This window comes from Cryptomeria japonica, chromosome 2, assembly GCF_030272615.1.
Source record: "Cryptomeria japonica chromosome 2, Sugi_1.0, whole genome shotgun sequence".
Taxonomy (NCBI): Eukaryota; Viridiplantae; Streptophyta; class Pinopsida; order Cupressales; family Cupressaceae; genus Cryptomeria; species Cryptomeria japonica.
The window spans coordinates 34,257,093-34,273,843 of record NC_081406.1 but is presented as its reverse complement, the minus strand read 5'-3'; the positions used below and the strand labels follow the sequence as shown (position 1 = coordinate 34,273,843).

General features: G+C 40.2%; 1 protein-coding gene across 3 annotated transcripts in view; it reads left to right on the top strand.

Moving 5' to 3' along the window:
• Positions 1–16,505, top strand: part of LOC131047390 (uncharacterized) — a 59,739-nt gene extending 43,234 nt beyond the window's left edge. For all 3 annotated transcript variants that reach the window (XM_057981256.2, XM_057981258.2, XM_057981257.2), the window contains 3 exons: positions 2,147–2,318; positions 14,799–14,939; positions 15,031–16,505. In XM_057981256.2, the coding sequence (XP_057837239.1) occupies positions 2,147–2,318; positions 14,799–14,939; positions 15,031–15,696 (979 nt within the window). In that variant the 3' untranslated portion in view covers positions 15,697–16,505. The remainder of the gene's footprint in view (positions 1–2,146; positions 2,319–14,798; positions 14,940–15,030) is intronic.
• The last annotated feature ends 246 nt before the right edge of the window (positions 16,506–16,751 follow it).

Genomic DNA, 16,751 nt, shown 5'->3' with positions numbered 1-16,751 from the left:
ATATATGATGTTGATGAGCATATATGATATATGAAATATTATGTTGATGAGCATATATGATATATGAAAGCTTGAATGTATTTGAGCATAAGTGTGATACTACAAATTTGGAGGATGATTCAAAATGGAGGAATGAGAGCTCTATTTATAGCAAAAACAGGGCAATGGATGGTCAGGATTGAAAGAGTTGATCAAGGGTTGAGTTTGAAAGTTGGGGATCCATGTTTGCAATTTGCACCAATGAAATGGTGACAAGTGTCAACATAGGGTTGGGTTGAGAGAAGGGGTTGGAGGCATTAAATGCCTGAGAAAACCTTAGGGTTATCTAGAAGGTAAGGGTCAAGTCTAAGTTAAGATTACCCACTGAATTAAGAGTTAATCCAAGGATAAACCCTTGTGCAAATGATTAAGAGATAATCATGGTCAAAGCATTAAAGGCCTGATGAGACCCTTGGGTTGGATGAAGGTTGAGTTAAAAGAAATTCTTTAACCATGTAAGAGGGTTTGAGTTAACCATTAATGGTTATTGAAGACTTTGGGGAATTAAGTGGTTGAAGACTTGAAGCCTTTAAGGGTTATCAATGACTTTAAGGGTTTGAGAAGTGACTTCCCTTTGTTCAGGGATGTGACAAAGTTTAGAAGATGGGTTAGGCTAATTAGAAGTGATTAGAAGAGTCTAGAAGGGATTAGAAATAGGTTTTAGAATGCAAGTGGGAGATGTACGAAAATGCAAGTGGATGGAGGGATAATAGGATTTAATTGAAATAAAGTTAATTTAATTCAATTTGGTTGCAATTTGGAGAAATTAAATAAATTAGATTTATTCAATTTAGGATAACTATTTAATTAAATTTGAATTTAATTAAAAGTGGATAGGGGGGATTTAATTGAATAAAATGATTTATTCATTAAATGGGTATAGTGAATTTAATTGAGTAATTTACTTAATTAAATAGAGGAATGCGGGTAATTTAATTAAATTGGATTTAATTAAATAGAGAAATGAACATAAAATATTCATTTAGGAATATGGTCATTTTTATACGTCTACAAAAGGAATAAATGTCGTGATTATATTTTAATATTCTGCTTATTCTCAGTTATATTTTAGGGGTTTTCTATAAGGAAAAATGCCCCATAGCTCCACGATAAGGAAAACAGATCCTTTGCAAAATGAAATTTAAAAAATGGACAAATTCATTGTGGAATCCATCAATGCCCTTGGAGTTGATGTGGGTTCTCCTGGGTTCGTCTGGGACAAACTCGTAGGTGAAATAGCAAACTCTAGCTGCACCCCTGCCTGCACCTGACTAGAATCAAGATCCAGTGTGAAACTTACTTGAACCAGCTAGGTAACAGGCGCTAACATAGATCTTACATTGTTTGTGTAGCCTATCACATGCACAACACTCTTTTGGTGTCCATTTGCATGTTCTTTTCTCTATTAGCTTTGTAGCTCCATTTGCTGTCAACTCAGTCAACCCCCATCTGTTGTTAGCTTTTTCAACTCGAAGATCCCAGTTCCTAGTGGGACATTGGCTGACCCTAACAAAGATTCAACTTGTCACATCCTATGCAATTACTCACACATAAAATTGCTTTCTATATATATATATACCCACCTGAAATGTAAAATTTTAAAATATTAATATAATGAACCATCAAATAGAGTTTAGACACAGAGCCTCTAAATTAATTCGTCCAATGTAGTCATGAAATAACTACATAGGCTAACAGTCCATATGCAGAGTAAAGAGAAAGAATAATAAATAATTTTTTAGAGTGAGCAAAACAACTAAGTTTAAAGTTGTCTATGAGGGTCACTGTAGATTTTCCTTACCTCTGTCTGGTTCTTTTCATTTAGTCTATGATACTGATTAATTAGATTTGCTTAGGGTTAATTTATTTGGTCTTCCACTCTGTTATTGATAATCGACTAGAGCTTGATGAAGCAGTAAACATCTATTTTTACCTTTGACTCTTTTTGAGGAAAGAAAGAAAATGGTTGGATTTATTCATTTTAATGGTTGCTCCTTTTTTATTGTTACAGTTGTTTTATAGCACTGAGCTTCATTCATATAGATTTGTCACATGTTTCATAATGCAATATAACCTTATTCCATAAAGAAACTTCTGGCAACTGCAGGGAATGCCCCCTGGACTTACGAGAAGCAATAGCTAGTTTAATTTTTGCTGCACCAAGATGTTCTGATCTACCAGAGCTATTACACATACGCAATTTGTTTGGTGCAAAATATGGAAAAGAATTTATTGTAGCTGCAACAGAGCTCCGACCTGATTGTGCTGTTAATCGTCAGGTGAGTCACAGTACAGGATCAATTCTCCACGTCTGAAACACTATAGGATATCAGTTATAATATTAGCTAATAGACAACTCAATCAATTATAGGCTTGATATTACGAATAGTTTGCATTATATGCACAGTAGGAATTTTCAATGCCTGTAGTTAAATCTATATGGCAAATCGAATCTCCCTCAGAGGCGTCTATCCAGAGGTCAGTACTACAGGGTCATGTTACAGTAAAAGTAGGTATTTGGATTGCATTTGTCTCTATAATAATAAGAAAAGATAAGATTGTGCTCATAAGCACAATTCCTTCCATAACCTAGTTGGGATTTCCATTACCTGGACATGGACAAATAGGGTTAATGCAATAATATATTAGAAAAGAAGCTCTTTTCGTAAGGAAAGAATCTAGTTAATCATAGGTGAATTAATCCTTATATAAAATTAGGTTGCTATCATCTGTACTAGTTAGATGTCCATTTGGCCAGTACAGACACCTGTGAAGATAATTTTTATCTACAGTGAATTATAACTTTTGACATTAACCTAGGGCTTATTTTACTACGTTTATGATAGTGTACATGAGAATTTCAGTATATTAGATTTAAAAAAACTTTTAGAATAACTGTGTAATTTATTTGCATTGACATTTTTAATCACTCCATGATATCATCAGGGTGAAAGAAAAAACTGTGTTTATGATGACAAAATATGTGAAGAGAATCGTAGACCTAAACAACCATCTGGATGTGCCAGAGTTACATTTATAAATGAGAATATGTCGAAGGGACGAAGCATGTGCTATTTCATTAATGCATCACAACTTTAGGAAAATGACTTGTACCAGTCCCAAAACAATGGAAACAAAGTTAGAATGAGATTAAAATTCAGTGAAACTCTTCGTAGCCTGAATCAGAGGCTAATTTTTGAAAATCAAAATGTGTTCAACTCAGAGGTCTTGTGATGGTTATAATGGAGGTTAGAGTCCAAAAAACGCATGTAATAGTGATATCTGCACCATAAACACAGGTTGCTACTCTTATTTAACATGAACTGCAATTTGTGCCCTATACATTTATGTCTCTCTCTAATGCTTAAAGGCAATAAAGTTTTCTTGTCATTGTTGAGGAATATGGGTATAGTTGTCTTGTAAGGTCATATATTTTTCATAGAGGCACAATAAAGCTCAAAAGGCTAAGGATGCAAGTTTTTAACAGCCATCATAGGGATTATTGTTCCTGCGCTTTTCTTTATTTTAATTAGTGGGGGTGTATTGTAACCCCTGCCCTAGAAAAGCATAAAGAAAATATTACAATATAAAAGAGCTAAACATTTATAGTGGTCGCAGAAGGAAAAACAACTACAAAAAACATGTTTGAGCATCGAACATCCTTCTTCCAGCCAAAAATGGAGACTAAAACAGAAAGAAAGTTACCATTTGCAATCACTCACCACCCAATAAGCCAAAAACCACAGGAAATTTAGCACACACCCTGCCTTCTGACACCAGAATTGTCTTCAGCTCCCCATTCAACCATATTGTTGACTTGTACCGCGTTGGAGTTCTAGTTATCTTCCCTTCCCATAGAAGGATTGAACGATGGGAAGTCAACACCATGGAAAATCTCCTTTAGTCGCTAAAACCTATGCATTCTTCACTGTAGAAAATGGGAATGGAATATCACTGCAAACCTCAATATGACCCTTGTTGTGGGTAAGCTTGAGATCCACAAGTACCTTATAGATGCCAACATAGTAATTCCCGAGCATCAATATATCTTGCCTCAACCTCTTCACTTCCTCATTGTACACAATAAATCCCACTAGGAGCTCTTTTTAAAATTATGAGCCTTCACCTACAGCCCTTACTTCTTCCTTAACTTTCATCTCTTTTCAAAATCATAAGTATTCACCTACAACCTTTACTTGTCCCTTAACTTTCATCTCTTTTCAAAATTGTAGGTCTTCAACTACAACCTTTACTTCTCCCTTAACTTTCATCTCCACCCAAATTCAAAAGTAAAACAAACATGTCACCAAAATGCCTAGGCAATAAAAGACAGAGCAACCAAGTAACTCTAAGATGTGACAAGAACAACCATTGCTAGGTTTTGAAGTGTAGTGGACCCATCACCTCTAGAGCATTATTGCCAAGAATAGGCTTCAAAGTGGACCTATTGAGTCTAGAAGGCCCCAAAACCTATAAACTGATATAAAACTTGATAGGGTTTCAAGTTGGGAAAACTTTAGCCATTTTTTCTAGGGTTTGCAAATTTTGCTAGAAAATTTCCTTGCAGGCCGTATGGTTGCCATTTAGGGCTGATAGTTGCAACATAGGACCATCGATAGACTATTTGGCATATTTTGTTGCATGCATCAGACCATGTCACTACTGGTATGACAGATTTTTTATGTTTGCGGGAGGTTGACATGATACAGTGAAGTGAGGTTTGCAGGAGGTTGACATCATTCGGCAAAGCAAGGTTTGAAGCTCCTAGGCACAGTGGACCAAAGTCTTGATTTTTTACCAACCCTGATGACCTAACCTAAGTAGTGTGAGGGTTGCCACCTCTACATAATCATTGACTGCCATGGGTGTCTCAGCGTATCTGTCACACTGACCTCAACTTCACCAATTCTCCACTGCCCTCTAATAACCACAAGCTCACTTTGCCAAGCAATTTTGCCCAAAGTGCTAGGGCTTGTTTTTAAAGGCATAAAAGGGGGATTTTTCCATGGAGCATAAATGCATACGGTATTGGATTTTTTGCAAAACAAATAGGCATTGGAAAGCTGGTTTCATGTACTTCACAACCATTAATCTGTTTTTTCTTGAATTTGCCGTAGGTACTTGTTATTTCAATTTGAAGTCACTTTTTTTTTATTTGACTTAAACTTTGGATATCTTGCAAAATATGGAGCCATTTTTTTATGTTACAGGAATTCCAATTTCACGTATTGATCTCTAACTTGTTTATGAGAAGTATATGATTGTAAAATCACGGGTTTTTCAACACATCCTTCCATAATCACTTTGATTAAATTAGCAAGACGACATCCTAAAACATCATATGTGGCTTCATCTCTTGCCCTATTTCTATGGACTTGTCCTTGAACCAAATACACCTAACTGGAATCAAGAATGGGATATCAAGAATGATCATGTCCTTGGATTGATTGGTTCTACTATTGTCGGTCACACCATGTGTTCCAATTCTGATTTGGTAACTTTGTTTACTCCCCCCATTCATCAGAAGGCCCAGCTAAAGCATATTTGTGGAACCTTAAAGAGCAGCATATCCAATTGGGGACTAATTGTTAGTTTTAAATCAGATTGATAGCAATAACAGTAATAACACAATGAACACAAGAGTATCCTGGGAAAACCTCCCTCTTGGAGGTGAAAAACCCAGCAATTAATCTCAGCTTATATTAGACAACAATCAATATGAGTCTTTACAAATCTGCTTCAACACTTGAAGCACTATGAACAGCAGTATAATTTAACTTTACACTAGGGCACACTGAGTATGAACAGCACCAAGAAATCACACTTATCTACAATGATTCTTGACTGAGAATGATGCCTTAATCTGATAGATTAATTTGCTGATTAGAAGACTTGAGCCAAGCATGAAGAAGGTTCGCTGCTCAAACTCAGGTTCGCTGACCTGAGAGATAAATTCGCTGCCCTTGAATGAGTTTGCTGATCTTGCTTGATTCAATTTGCTGTCTTTGAATGATTATTTGCTGACTGGAGAACTTCGCTGCTCATCAAGGATGTAGTTCACTGGTTGCTTTATTGATGATAGATGGATGACAATGATCCTTTTATATATATGTGACTCAGCCACCCAATTCACCCTAGGTCAGCTTACAAGGATAATAATATAATTCTCTAATCTTGGCACCCAATATAGGGTCATAATAATATAATTCTTTAATCTTGGTGCCCAATATAGGGTCAGCCCCATCCACAAGTTGCATTGCTCAAATTACAAGTTATATTTCATTTTGCAAATTTAATGTGACTAAGGCCGATAGGCCAATTAGTCACCCACAAGTGCTAGGTTGGCCCTAGATGGAATCCGACCTAGCTACAAACATCAACACTAATGAGGCTGGTTTTAAAGAATACTAAGATAGCTTGAAGCACAAGAAGCTGACATAGCAATACTTTGCTGATATTTCCAAAACAGTTTAGGACACAAGAAATTTCAGAATCAGAGAGCTTTTTTTCTTGGAGAAGAACAAAATCCACTTTATTCACCAAGAGTTGTTCTTGACCAGACTTCATTTGCTAGGGGCATTGTGACCTTTTAACATTCCATTAGAGACCATTCATTGCCTATGTAGAGCCCAATTCTCACTCTGGCTTCTTCTATTTGAGCCATTTAGGAAACCATCAAGGGTTCTCCGAGAACCTTCACCTGTTTCCTCTAAGGATGTACCTCTTGGGTGTTCAAGCTCAGTTTTTCTTTCTCTCTCTCTCAGACATAGGAAGCGCTTGCTGTGAGAGGTGAACTTTTGAGATACCACACAAAGCATCTGGGGTTACTTTGTTAGGGGTAAAAACGTATGTTAGTACGAATAATAATTATAAGTGTGTTATGTGTGTTTATGTTTTGCTGTTGCCAAGAGGTTCCCGTTGGGTAGTTGGGAGTTGGTGACGGTTGGCAACTTGGCCAACCGTCGGGTCTATATATTGTTTGGTTGAAACCTCGGCAGGGGGATGATGGATGGACAATTCTGGACATTGGAATAAAGATATAACTTTTTGGTCTAATTATTATCATTTGTCATTTATGTTATGATGTACAATTGTTCTGTTCCATGAATACTTGGTACGTGCAGGAATTACTGTGTTATCGTATTATTCACCAACTATACATTTAGGACTAAACATTTTGGCGCCGTTGCCTGAACGAACCTGGAGATAACCATGGCGATAGGCGGAAGCAATTAATGGGCCAACCATTTAACCAACAATTAATTGTCGTGGACAACGACGCGCACGAAGAGAGTACCGCGGAAGAGGAACGAGAGGATTAGTTGACGGCAGACTTGGTGGAGTTGTGGGACGTGTCAGTCATGCAGTACATACGACGAGAGGCTCAGGAGAGAGTCGTCTCGGAAGGTACGGTACGTGGTGAACTCACTGTCAGCACCCCCGTCTTTGACCTACTCGGAAGTATTCCAAGGTTACTCACCAGGAATTTGATTGCACTCCAAGACCAAAGGGAGGAAATGGCAAAGGAACTTCGACGGCAACAAGTTCTTCGATGGTATGAGGAACAGAGTCATAGGGAGGAAGAGGAGAGGGAGGCCAATCAGCGTCGTGCCTCTGGCACTTGATGCCCCTTCGACCGAACAAAGACAGACATACCAATGCTACCGAAGGAGTAAACGAGGGAACTGTACGGTGATCTCTCCGCATAAAAGAACAGGCCGACAGGAGATGGCGACTAAGAGAGGTTGCCGACTCGAGGAGTCTAGAGAAACACAGCAGAAGTTGGAGTGTGAGTCAGAGTCATAGTTGGAAGAGGCAAAAACCGTGTACGTGGAAGGAGTTGGCCGAGGTTGCCAAGAACCTGCCACTTCCAGATGTAGCGGAGGAAGATCTCGCCGACCAGGCCCCACACTCGACGTCAAGTGAAGAAGACTCCAGAACCGAATCACAAAGCACCCAATCAGAATTTTCCGAACAAGGAGAGGAGGCGGTACGAGACTTGCACGAGGAAATCGCCACTATTTTCGAAGCAATGTTGTCCGGCATTAAAAACTTGTCCTTGTCGGAGGGCATCAAAATAGGAAGATCGGATCCGAAAACCCCAGGAAGGAGGGACTATAGAAGTGAAGGTGACCAAAGCCCGGTTGGCAGGGGCCCAACCAGACCAGGAGCGTACGGTACCCTCCGGACACATAGTACCTTCTCGACATATAGCCATTTCTAGGCATTGCATAAAACCGCACAGAAAAGAATGATGGCACGCACCCCGGAGAAACAAAAACTTCCAAAATTCATGGGCGACGGGTCAGAGGAACCCGTATGACATTGCAAGACATGCGTCACCATCTAGAAAGCAAATGGCCAGGACGACTGGGACTATTGGGTGAAGGCATTTCCGGCCACTCTGCGAGGAATAGCTATTGATTGGTACACAGACCTTGATGCTCAACATAAAACATCCTGGAGCAATCTGAAGAAGGCCTTCGAGGAAGAATTCAAAATCCTATGGGATGACAACGAGATTGTGGCGGGAATTTACAACACCAAACAAGGAAAAAACGAAAGTGTGCGCGCATATAACAAAAGGCTGAGGGAATTGCTTAACAAAATGGAGAACCAGCTGACATATGGCCTCAAGAAGCGGTGGTTTGTGGAAGGATTGGTACCATCCCTGAGAAGGACGATGAAAGTAGTCCCTCCGCCATCGTACGATGAAGCATACAACCGCGCCATGGATATTGAAAGTGAAAACAAGACATCCCGGGGGAAGCGACGGACCAGTGATGGTGACAACACGGACGAAGACAGTGACGGGGGATCCAAAACCATGCAAGCACTCCGGAAGTATATGATGAGGATGATGGAGTTAAAAGGTGACAAAGAAAGTGGTAGGGAAGGAAAAGAACTATGGTGTACTAACTGCAAGACTGAAGGACACACTAAAGGAAGTTGTCCCCGTAAATTTTTTTGTGACATCTGCCAAGTAATGGGACATTCCACTAAGGAATGCCCGTACAACTTGAAAGCACAGAGCACACAAGTGCTCTACGCCCAACTTGACCAAGCCACACCGCTGAAGCCAACAACAAACTCTGATGTCTCACTTGGAGGGTACAGAAACAATTGGGGTAACAACAGATCCAATAAGAACACACCGAGGAGCAGAATTCAATACGACAGGAAGGGGCGACCATGATTCAGTGCAGGAAGTGCAGCGAATGGGGTCACTTTGCCCGAGAATGCCAAACCGGAGGTGATGTAGGAAGTTTGTTGTGCAGTCCAGGAAATCACGAGGACATAGATTGTTCAAAACAAAAAGGGGTGAACATGCTCGATGTGGAGGGATCAAGAGAAGATGTACTGGCAATCACAAGGTTGCAGAACAAGAAAGCCATGTACCCGGACCCTCACACAGAAAAAGAAAGACTCCAGGAGGCAAGGGCGGATATCGAGCGGGCGATGGTTGGAGAGCGGAGGGCCTCGCACTTGGTTGCCGATACACCAGTCCGGTCGGAACCAAAGAAGAATATCATCAAGCAGATGTTACAAACCACAATACCCGTACGGGTGTCAGACCTTCTACAGAGCATGCCACAGTTAAGGATGGCTCTGACAAATGTAATCGGGGACACTACCATCGGTGAGGAACATCAAACGATGACAAAGTCTGGTACGAACCTGGTGAAGGGATCCGGTACGGATGCCATGAACCCTATGCTACTAGCAGTGGGCGTCGAACGGAAACCTGCAGTGGTAGAGATGGATATATTGGGACAAAAGCTGACAAACACCATTGTTGATGGTGGGTTTGGAGTCAACGTACTGCCGGAGGAAACTTGGCGGAACCTCGGCAAGCCGACTCTATGGCCACCAACCTTCCACCTGGTCGGTGCGGATCAGCACGACATCAAACCCCTTGGCACCCTCATGGCACAAAAGGTGGTAATTGGGACGCAACACTTCCTTCTAGATTTTGTAGTCATCCCTCTGGAAAGGAAAGCGTACGACGCTCTTCTAGGAAGGGGGTGGCTGATCATGGCCAAAGCTAACCACAACTGGAAAAGGAATATGCTTTCAATCAAGAGTGACGGTCATAAGTATGTAATTGATCTAAGGAACCAGTCCGTTAGCGAAGAGCTCGCGTCATTAGACTCTGACACAGAAGATTCAAATAGATGGGAGTGGGGTTCTGCAAGAGACAGAGGAGGGAAAGAACTCGACGAGGAAGGAGTGTTGGAACTGGACGAATGTTCTGAGGATGGAACCAATTCACTGGCGGGACTTTTTCATTGGCAAATGGAGGACTACGAGGCCTTCCACCCAGAGTGTCACATGCTTCAAATATGTGAGATAAGAGAATCAAGCGGCGAGATGGAAGAACAATCCTTTTCCCCGGAGTGCGGTAGATACCAAGAGGGAATGTCACGGATGGACGACACGCCAACCCACCAGTTTGAACGGGATAAACCCATCAAGTACGAGGAAAGGGATGTGACAAAAATCAATATAGGCAAGGACGAGGACCCGCAGGTGATACTCGTAGGGGATGACTGGAACCCCGTACTAGATCACTCGTACGACGTACGCCAGTCGAGGGAGTGTTTGAGTTATCTGTACGGTGTACGATCGACAAAGAAGGGAGAATGGCATAGCCCGTACGATGTACGCCCTGCAAGAGGAGGAATACCGTACGGCGGAACATTGCACCCACAGGAAACTAAGTCATACGATCTCGTATGACTAGCAATGGATAAAGGAGAAAGACCGTACAGTCAGAAAACAGACAAACCATACGTGTAGGATCCGTACAATCCCCTCCTTCGCGGTGTTTGTACACGCAGGGAGCGGTTGTATGAAAAGTTTGAGGGTATTTGTGTAGAGATTTGTGCCATCCATGTGAAGCTGAGTGAAGAGTTGGCACAGGCTGAAGAGGTCGTACGACCAGGGAGCGGAAGTGCACAAGTTAATTTGTACGGTGTAGAGGCAGTAGTCGGTACAATGGTCCGTACTAGTATGGCAAACCAGACAATGGCAGAGGAGGCCGCACTAAGGAAAAACGAGGTCGCCGTACAGGTAATTGGTACTAGTACGACATGTTCAGGTACTGGTACGACGAGCACTAGTACAGTACCAACAGGTATTGGTATGGTTCTAGTAGGAACTGGTACGGTACTAGCATGTACTGGTACGCCAGGTGCTAGTACGACAGGTTCAGGTACTAGTACGACGATCACTGGTACCAGGTCGGAAGGACAACTTCTGGCAGAACGAATAGCTAGCCCAATGGGAGATGTACAACCAGTGGGGGTGCTGTTCCAAAAGATTGGAGAGGGGGAACTGCCGACATAGCGATGGGTATCGTTGCCATAGATCAGTTTGGCCGTACTTGCAGCAGGAACATAAACTAGTACGGTGGCAACAGAAACTGATACGACGACAACAAAAATTGGTACGGCGGCAACAGAAACTGGAACTGGTACGACAACAGTAGAAACTGGTACGGATGTTGGCAGAAACTGAAACTAGTATGGCGGTAGCGGAAACTGGTACGATGGCAACATAAACTTGCACGGTGTCGGCAGAAACTGGTATGGTGCCAACATGTACTGGTATGACAGAAACTGGTATGGTGCCAACATGTACGGGTACGACAAGAATTGGTATGGTGCCAACAAGAACTAGTACGGTGCCAGTAGGAACTGGTACTATGCCAGCAGGAACTGGTACGGTACCAGCAAAAACCGGTATGATACCAGCAGAAACCAGTACAATGCCAGCAGAAATTGGTACGGGTGACTTGGAGGCAGAAACCGGTACGGTACCAACAAAAATTGGTACGAGTGACTTGGAGGCATTAGCAACCCAGGTGGCGACGCTCAATTCACAGTTAGAACAAAAAGATAAAAAGCTACCGGAAGCTGCTCACATGGTAAAGAAAGCTCGGGAACAATAGTTAATGGCAGAAAAGAACCTGAAACTCCAGGCCGGACAACAGCCTCCTACCGTGACCACTATAGGGACGCCTCCTCCCTCTTCTCGGTCTTAGCTATGTTTTTCATTTCAGCTTCTCTTGTTTGAGTCGTTTGGAAGACGACTACGTTTTTTGGGGGGCTAATGCTAGGGGTAAAAACGTATGTTAGTACGAATAATAATTATAAGTGTGTTATGTGTGTTTATGTTTTGCTGTTGCCGAGAGGTTCCCGTCGGGTAGTTGGGAGTTGGTGACGGTTGGCAATTTGGCCAATCGTCGGGTCTATATATTGTTTGGTTGGAACCTCGGCAGGGGGATGATGGATGGACAATTCTGGACATTGGAATAAAGATATAACTTTCTGGTCTAATTATTATCATTTGTCATTTATGTTATGATGTACAATTGCTCTGTTCCATGAATACTTGGTACGTGCAGGAATTACTGTGTTATCGGATTATTCACCATCTATACATTTAGGACTAAACAACTTCCCACTTTGGACTCCCTTAAATTGATCCAACTCTTGAATATCCTCCAAAGCAGAAGATCCTTGGAGACAGGAAATGCAAAACATTGGGAGTTGTATCTACTATTTCCAAAAAAAGACCTGAACTGAAGAGAAACTCTGCCCTTGAGAGGAAGCTCTCGTGTGGAGATCCGTGAAGGACAGGGAAGCCTCAGAAGAAAAAAATACATCATGATTATGAGCCTTAAAACATAATTTATGCAGCCGTGAAATTTATTTAATTTTCCAGCATTTATTTGCACTACCTCTCAATGATTTTTCTTTGAAAAAATGATTGGTCTCCAGTTTCTTACAATTCTTCGCTCCGTAGCCTACATTATGGCAAAAATAACATCTTAAGGGATCCTTATAATTATTTTCTTGAGCATATGTGTAATGCCCCCTTCTAGAACATTTCTAATTCTTGCCTGTAAACAATAATTATGATTCAAAATTGATACTTGTATTTATATTTATAAATATAACTTATCAAAAGTTATGAATTTTATTATATATTCAGTTTTATCACTTTGACATAATTCTGAAAATAGACCTATCTTGATTTTTTGCTATAATTCTCCTTCCTATTTGCAGCTATGTTTCCTTGAATATTTGTCCTTGAAATCTAGACAAGTTATGGGTTTTTGTCCAATAACTTGATAGAAGTAAGGGTTTTCATCCTTAAGTCTCTTTAATTTCCTTGGAGAGTTTTCGTCTTTTTTGGCTGTAATATTTACTTGCAGAGTCCATAATATTTATTCCCAATCGATCTGCTCTTCTCATGAAATGATTTACCTTCTATATCTAATGGTTGGAAGGAATCACAACCCTTCCATAAGTTGCTGCCCTTGGTAATTATAATTTAATAGAAAACACCCCTTCATACAATCTCTGCCTTTAGAAATTAATAATTGAATGTTAATATAACTATGTTTAACCCTAAACTCTAGCATGAAACTAGCATCTCTTTTTTAAAGATATGATCTCCATCGCTGCGATCCATATTTCCTTTAATTGCTACAATTATTGGCGACATGTTGATGGCAGAAAATTACATTCGTTCATCTGTGATTTGTTTTGGAAGTTAATTTGGTGGGGGCATAACAATATGAACCTGAAGCAAGAGATAGAATTATCTTTTTAGGAAGAGGGAGATTGAAATTACACACTATCTTCAATTTTGCATACACTGTGTGAGATGTCTCCAAAGGGTGCTGGCTCACATCAATCAGATCACCTAAACTGCAATCAATGGATTTAAGGCATTCTTGACTACAGAACTCAAGAGGAAGGTCAAGAGTCTTATCCAAACCTCTGAAGTAGAATAGGGAAGGAAGAGCCTGAAAAACCTGGAGACCATTCTTGGAGAAAGGGATCCCAAACCTGAATACTGGAAGGAGACCAGAGGCTTCTTGCAATATTCCAGAGAGCTGAACTGAATCACAAAAACCTTTTGGCAGAAGAATATCAACAATGTTTACAACATACAATCAGCTCCATTTCTTGTAACTTATGAATCTCAAACTCAATATAAGAACACAAAATAGGAACTACAAGCATGGAGTCTGCCACCAAAGCATGAGGTGCTGTAGCTTTGGCAATAGGATATTCCCATATACTCCCTTCCCCACTGGAAGGGCATTCATCCATCTCTACATTCCTGGGCTTAGGCAGCCGTAGAATAGGACTTTCCTGCTCAAAACCAAATTTGGAAAACAGAACAAAAGAAAAGGGATCCCTGTGGCAGAAGGGCATAGAGAACCTCCAAAAGGAACCTCTGAGATCTGAGAGTTTTTCTTTCCAACTCTGCTCATTCCAGCCTGAAAGTTACCTCTGAAATGCATCCAAGGATGAGTGAAGCCATCATTACTCCACCAGGGCCACACAATTCCAATCATATGTGTGTTTTCAGAGACTGTTCTCTTAACCAAAAGATTCAAAAACGATACAATAAATGCCAATGCATGTATTACAATGAATGAAACATATTGACATATTGAAACAATTAGAGTATATTATGCCTCTGTGCATAGGGTATTGCAGGAGGGAGTTCACATGCTAAATGTTAGTATCTTAGGAACTCCTTTTGATTTATGCACACCATTTTTTCATGTCAAAGATTTTCATCAAGTATTTAAATACTATGTTGATTGCTTGATTATTATTCCTTTTTGTGCAGATTAATTTGGCCCATAAAACTAACATTGAAAATGTTCTTAAGATGCTTTCATGATTTGTTGTCACTTCAAGTCGGTGCTTTTTTGATATGTTGAGATGTAGGTCATTGAAAAGCTTTCAGTTCGAGCACCAGCTGCTGAGATAAAATTGAAAACATTGATAGATATAGCTGCAGAACATGATGTAGAATGGGATTCATCTGCTACTGCTTCAGAGTTCTTTAAGCTGCATGAAGATTTGCTGGTAAGTTCTGAACTATGTAGAACAGTAGAAGAGTACGGCAGATGCTACAGAAGATCAATAATAATTTGTACTTTTATTTTTCTTTTGTTAGTATGGAATTGGAGCAAATCACATATCTAATGGGGTGAAGGTGCCAATCAAACCAAAAGAAGAAAATGAGTCTTGTCCAACTCCAGATTTACTTACTGACAAAGGCCCTACATCAGGGGTGGCTTCTGATATTTTAGACCTTCCAACAGTCCCTAACAGGGCAGTCCCTCAAAGAATAGAGCCACAACTTGGAATAGGAAGGGACTCACAAAGCGCTGTAGTGACATCAGATCCTGTTAAACAGATTTCATCTGAGGTTATTTATTCAATAGGGCAGCCTGAGAGCTTGCAGGTCAGATCCACCAGCTCACATCCTCCAGTTGTGAATAAAAGTACACCTGCTTCATCTTCTTGTGATTCCACTGGCATGTACAGGGAGAAGCAGTTTGTTGGCTTTGTTTCTCCCTCATCTTCTAACATAGCTGCTGGTGACAAGAAACTAACTAGCACACATTCTGTTTCAAATTCTAAAGCTGAAGTCATTGCAGATCTTCAGGATATCTTAGCTGTTGCCAAAACAGCAGTAGCAGCTGCAGATCGTGCAGCAGCAGCTGCTCGTGCTGCAGCAGATCTTGCTAAAGTTAGATATTTTGATTTAAGCACAAAGTCTATACATGGCATAAGGGAAGGTGTTAATGAGAGCTCTTCCTTTGGGAGAGAGGAATAGGAATGAAATCTAATTGCCATTTCACATGGAATCTTAATGGCTTTTGACCTCTGGGTGAGGGCTGTTATAAGCTTATTTTAGAAAGATGATGCAAGGAGAGTAATATTCCAGTGCATAAAATGTTATGTTTGAGATGGGGAATACCCTTTGAAATGGCAGTCATGTTTGAGGTCCTTTAGTTTGCAATGTAGCACATCGAAATGGCTTGTCCACCATGCATGCTACAAGCTGAGTAAATAATCATATAATAAGGAGCTGAATAATTTGAAAGGATTCCAGAACTTTTAACTAGAGGAGAAATATGGAACATCCAAGTATTTGTTGTGGTTAGCTGGGTTTTTGTGCCAAGAAATTTAGATTTATGCCATTGCCAACCAAATATTTGGATAATTTAATCAAGCAAAGCTCAAAAGATAGAGTGACATCGTGGATAGGCTAAAAAGTTAGACTAATAATTGTATTGGGAGATTGTTTGGATTCAATTATATAGAACAATTTTATGCAGGTCCTTACAATTTTAGAAATGAGGCTGGACCACTCCTAAGCAATTCTGCACCAGGAATGTATCAATTTGCATTATAGAGAGTTCAAGAGCACAAAGATGGAGTGATGTATAATAATTAACCCAAAGACTAACAGAATTATGTCTAAAGAAGAATACCCATTGTCCAGTGGTTTCTCTTCGGAGATTGAAGCCTGTGTTTAGGCAATCTGTTGTGAGAAGATCAGCGAGCAATTTGTTGTGATGCTATCTGCAACTAAGGTTCTGCATTAAAATTGTTGTTTTGATGTGTAATGTTTTTTAGTTATATCACAATAGTCAAATGTATATGCTTATGTTTTTAAGATGGAAATTTAAAAACAAGGTGTCTGTCTAGAATACAAATAATGGCAACGATGACATTAACTTACCTAAAGATTAAAGAAAAAATGAAAAAAAAAAATCAAATATAAAATTCAATTAAAATTTCAAATAATTCATATTTCATTTATTTTGTACTTTAGGCAAACATATTAAAAGAAACATCTCCTAAAATTAAGGTAAAATTGATTTG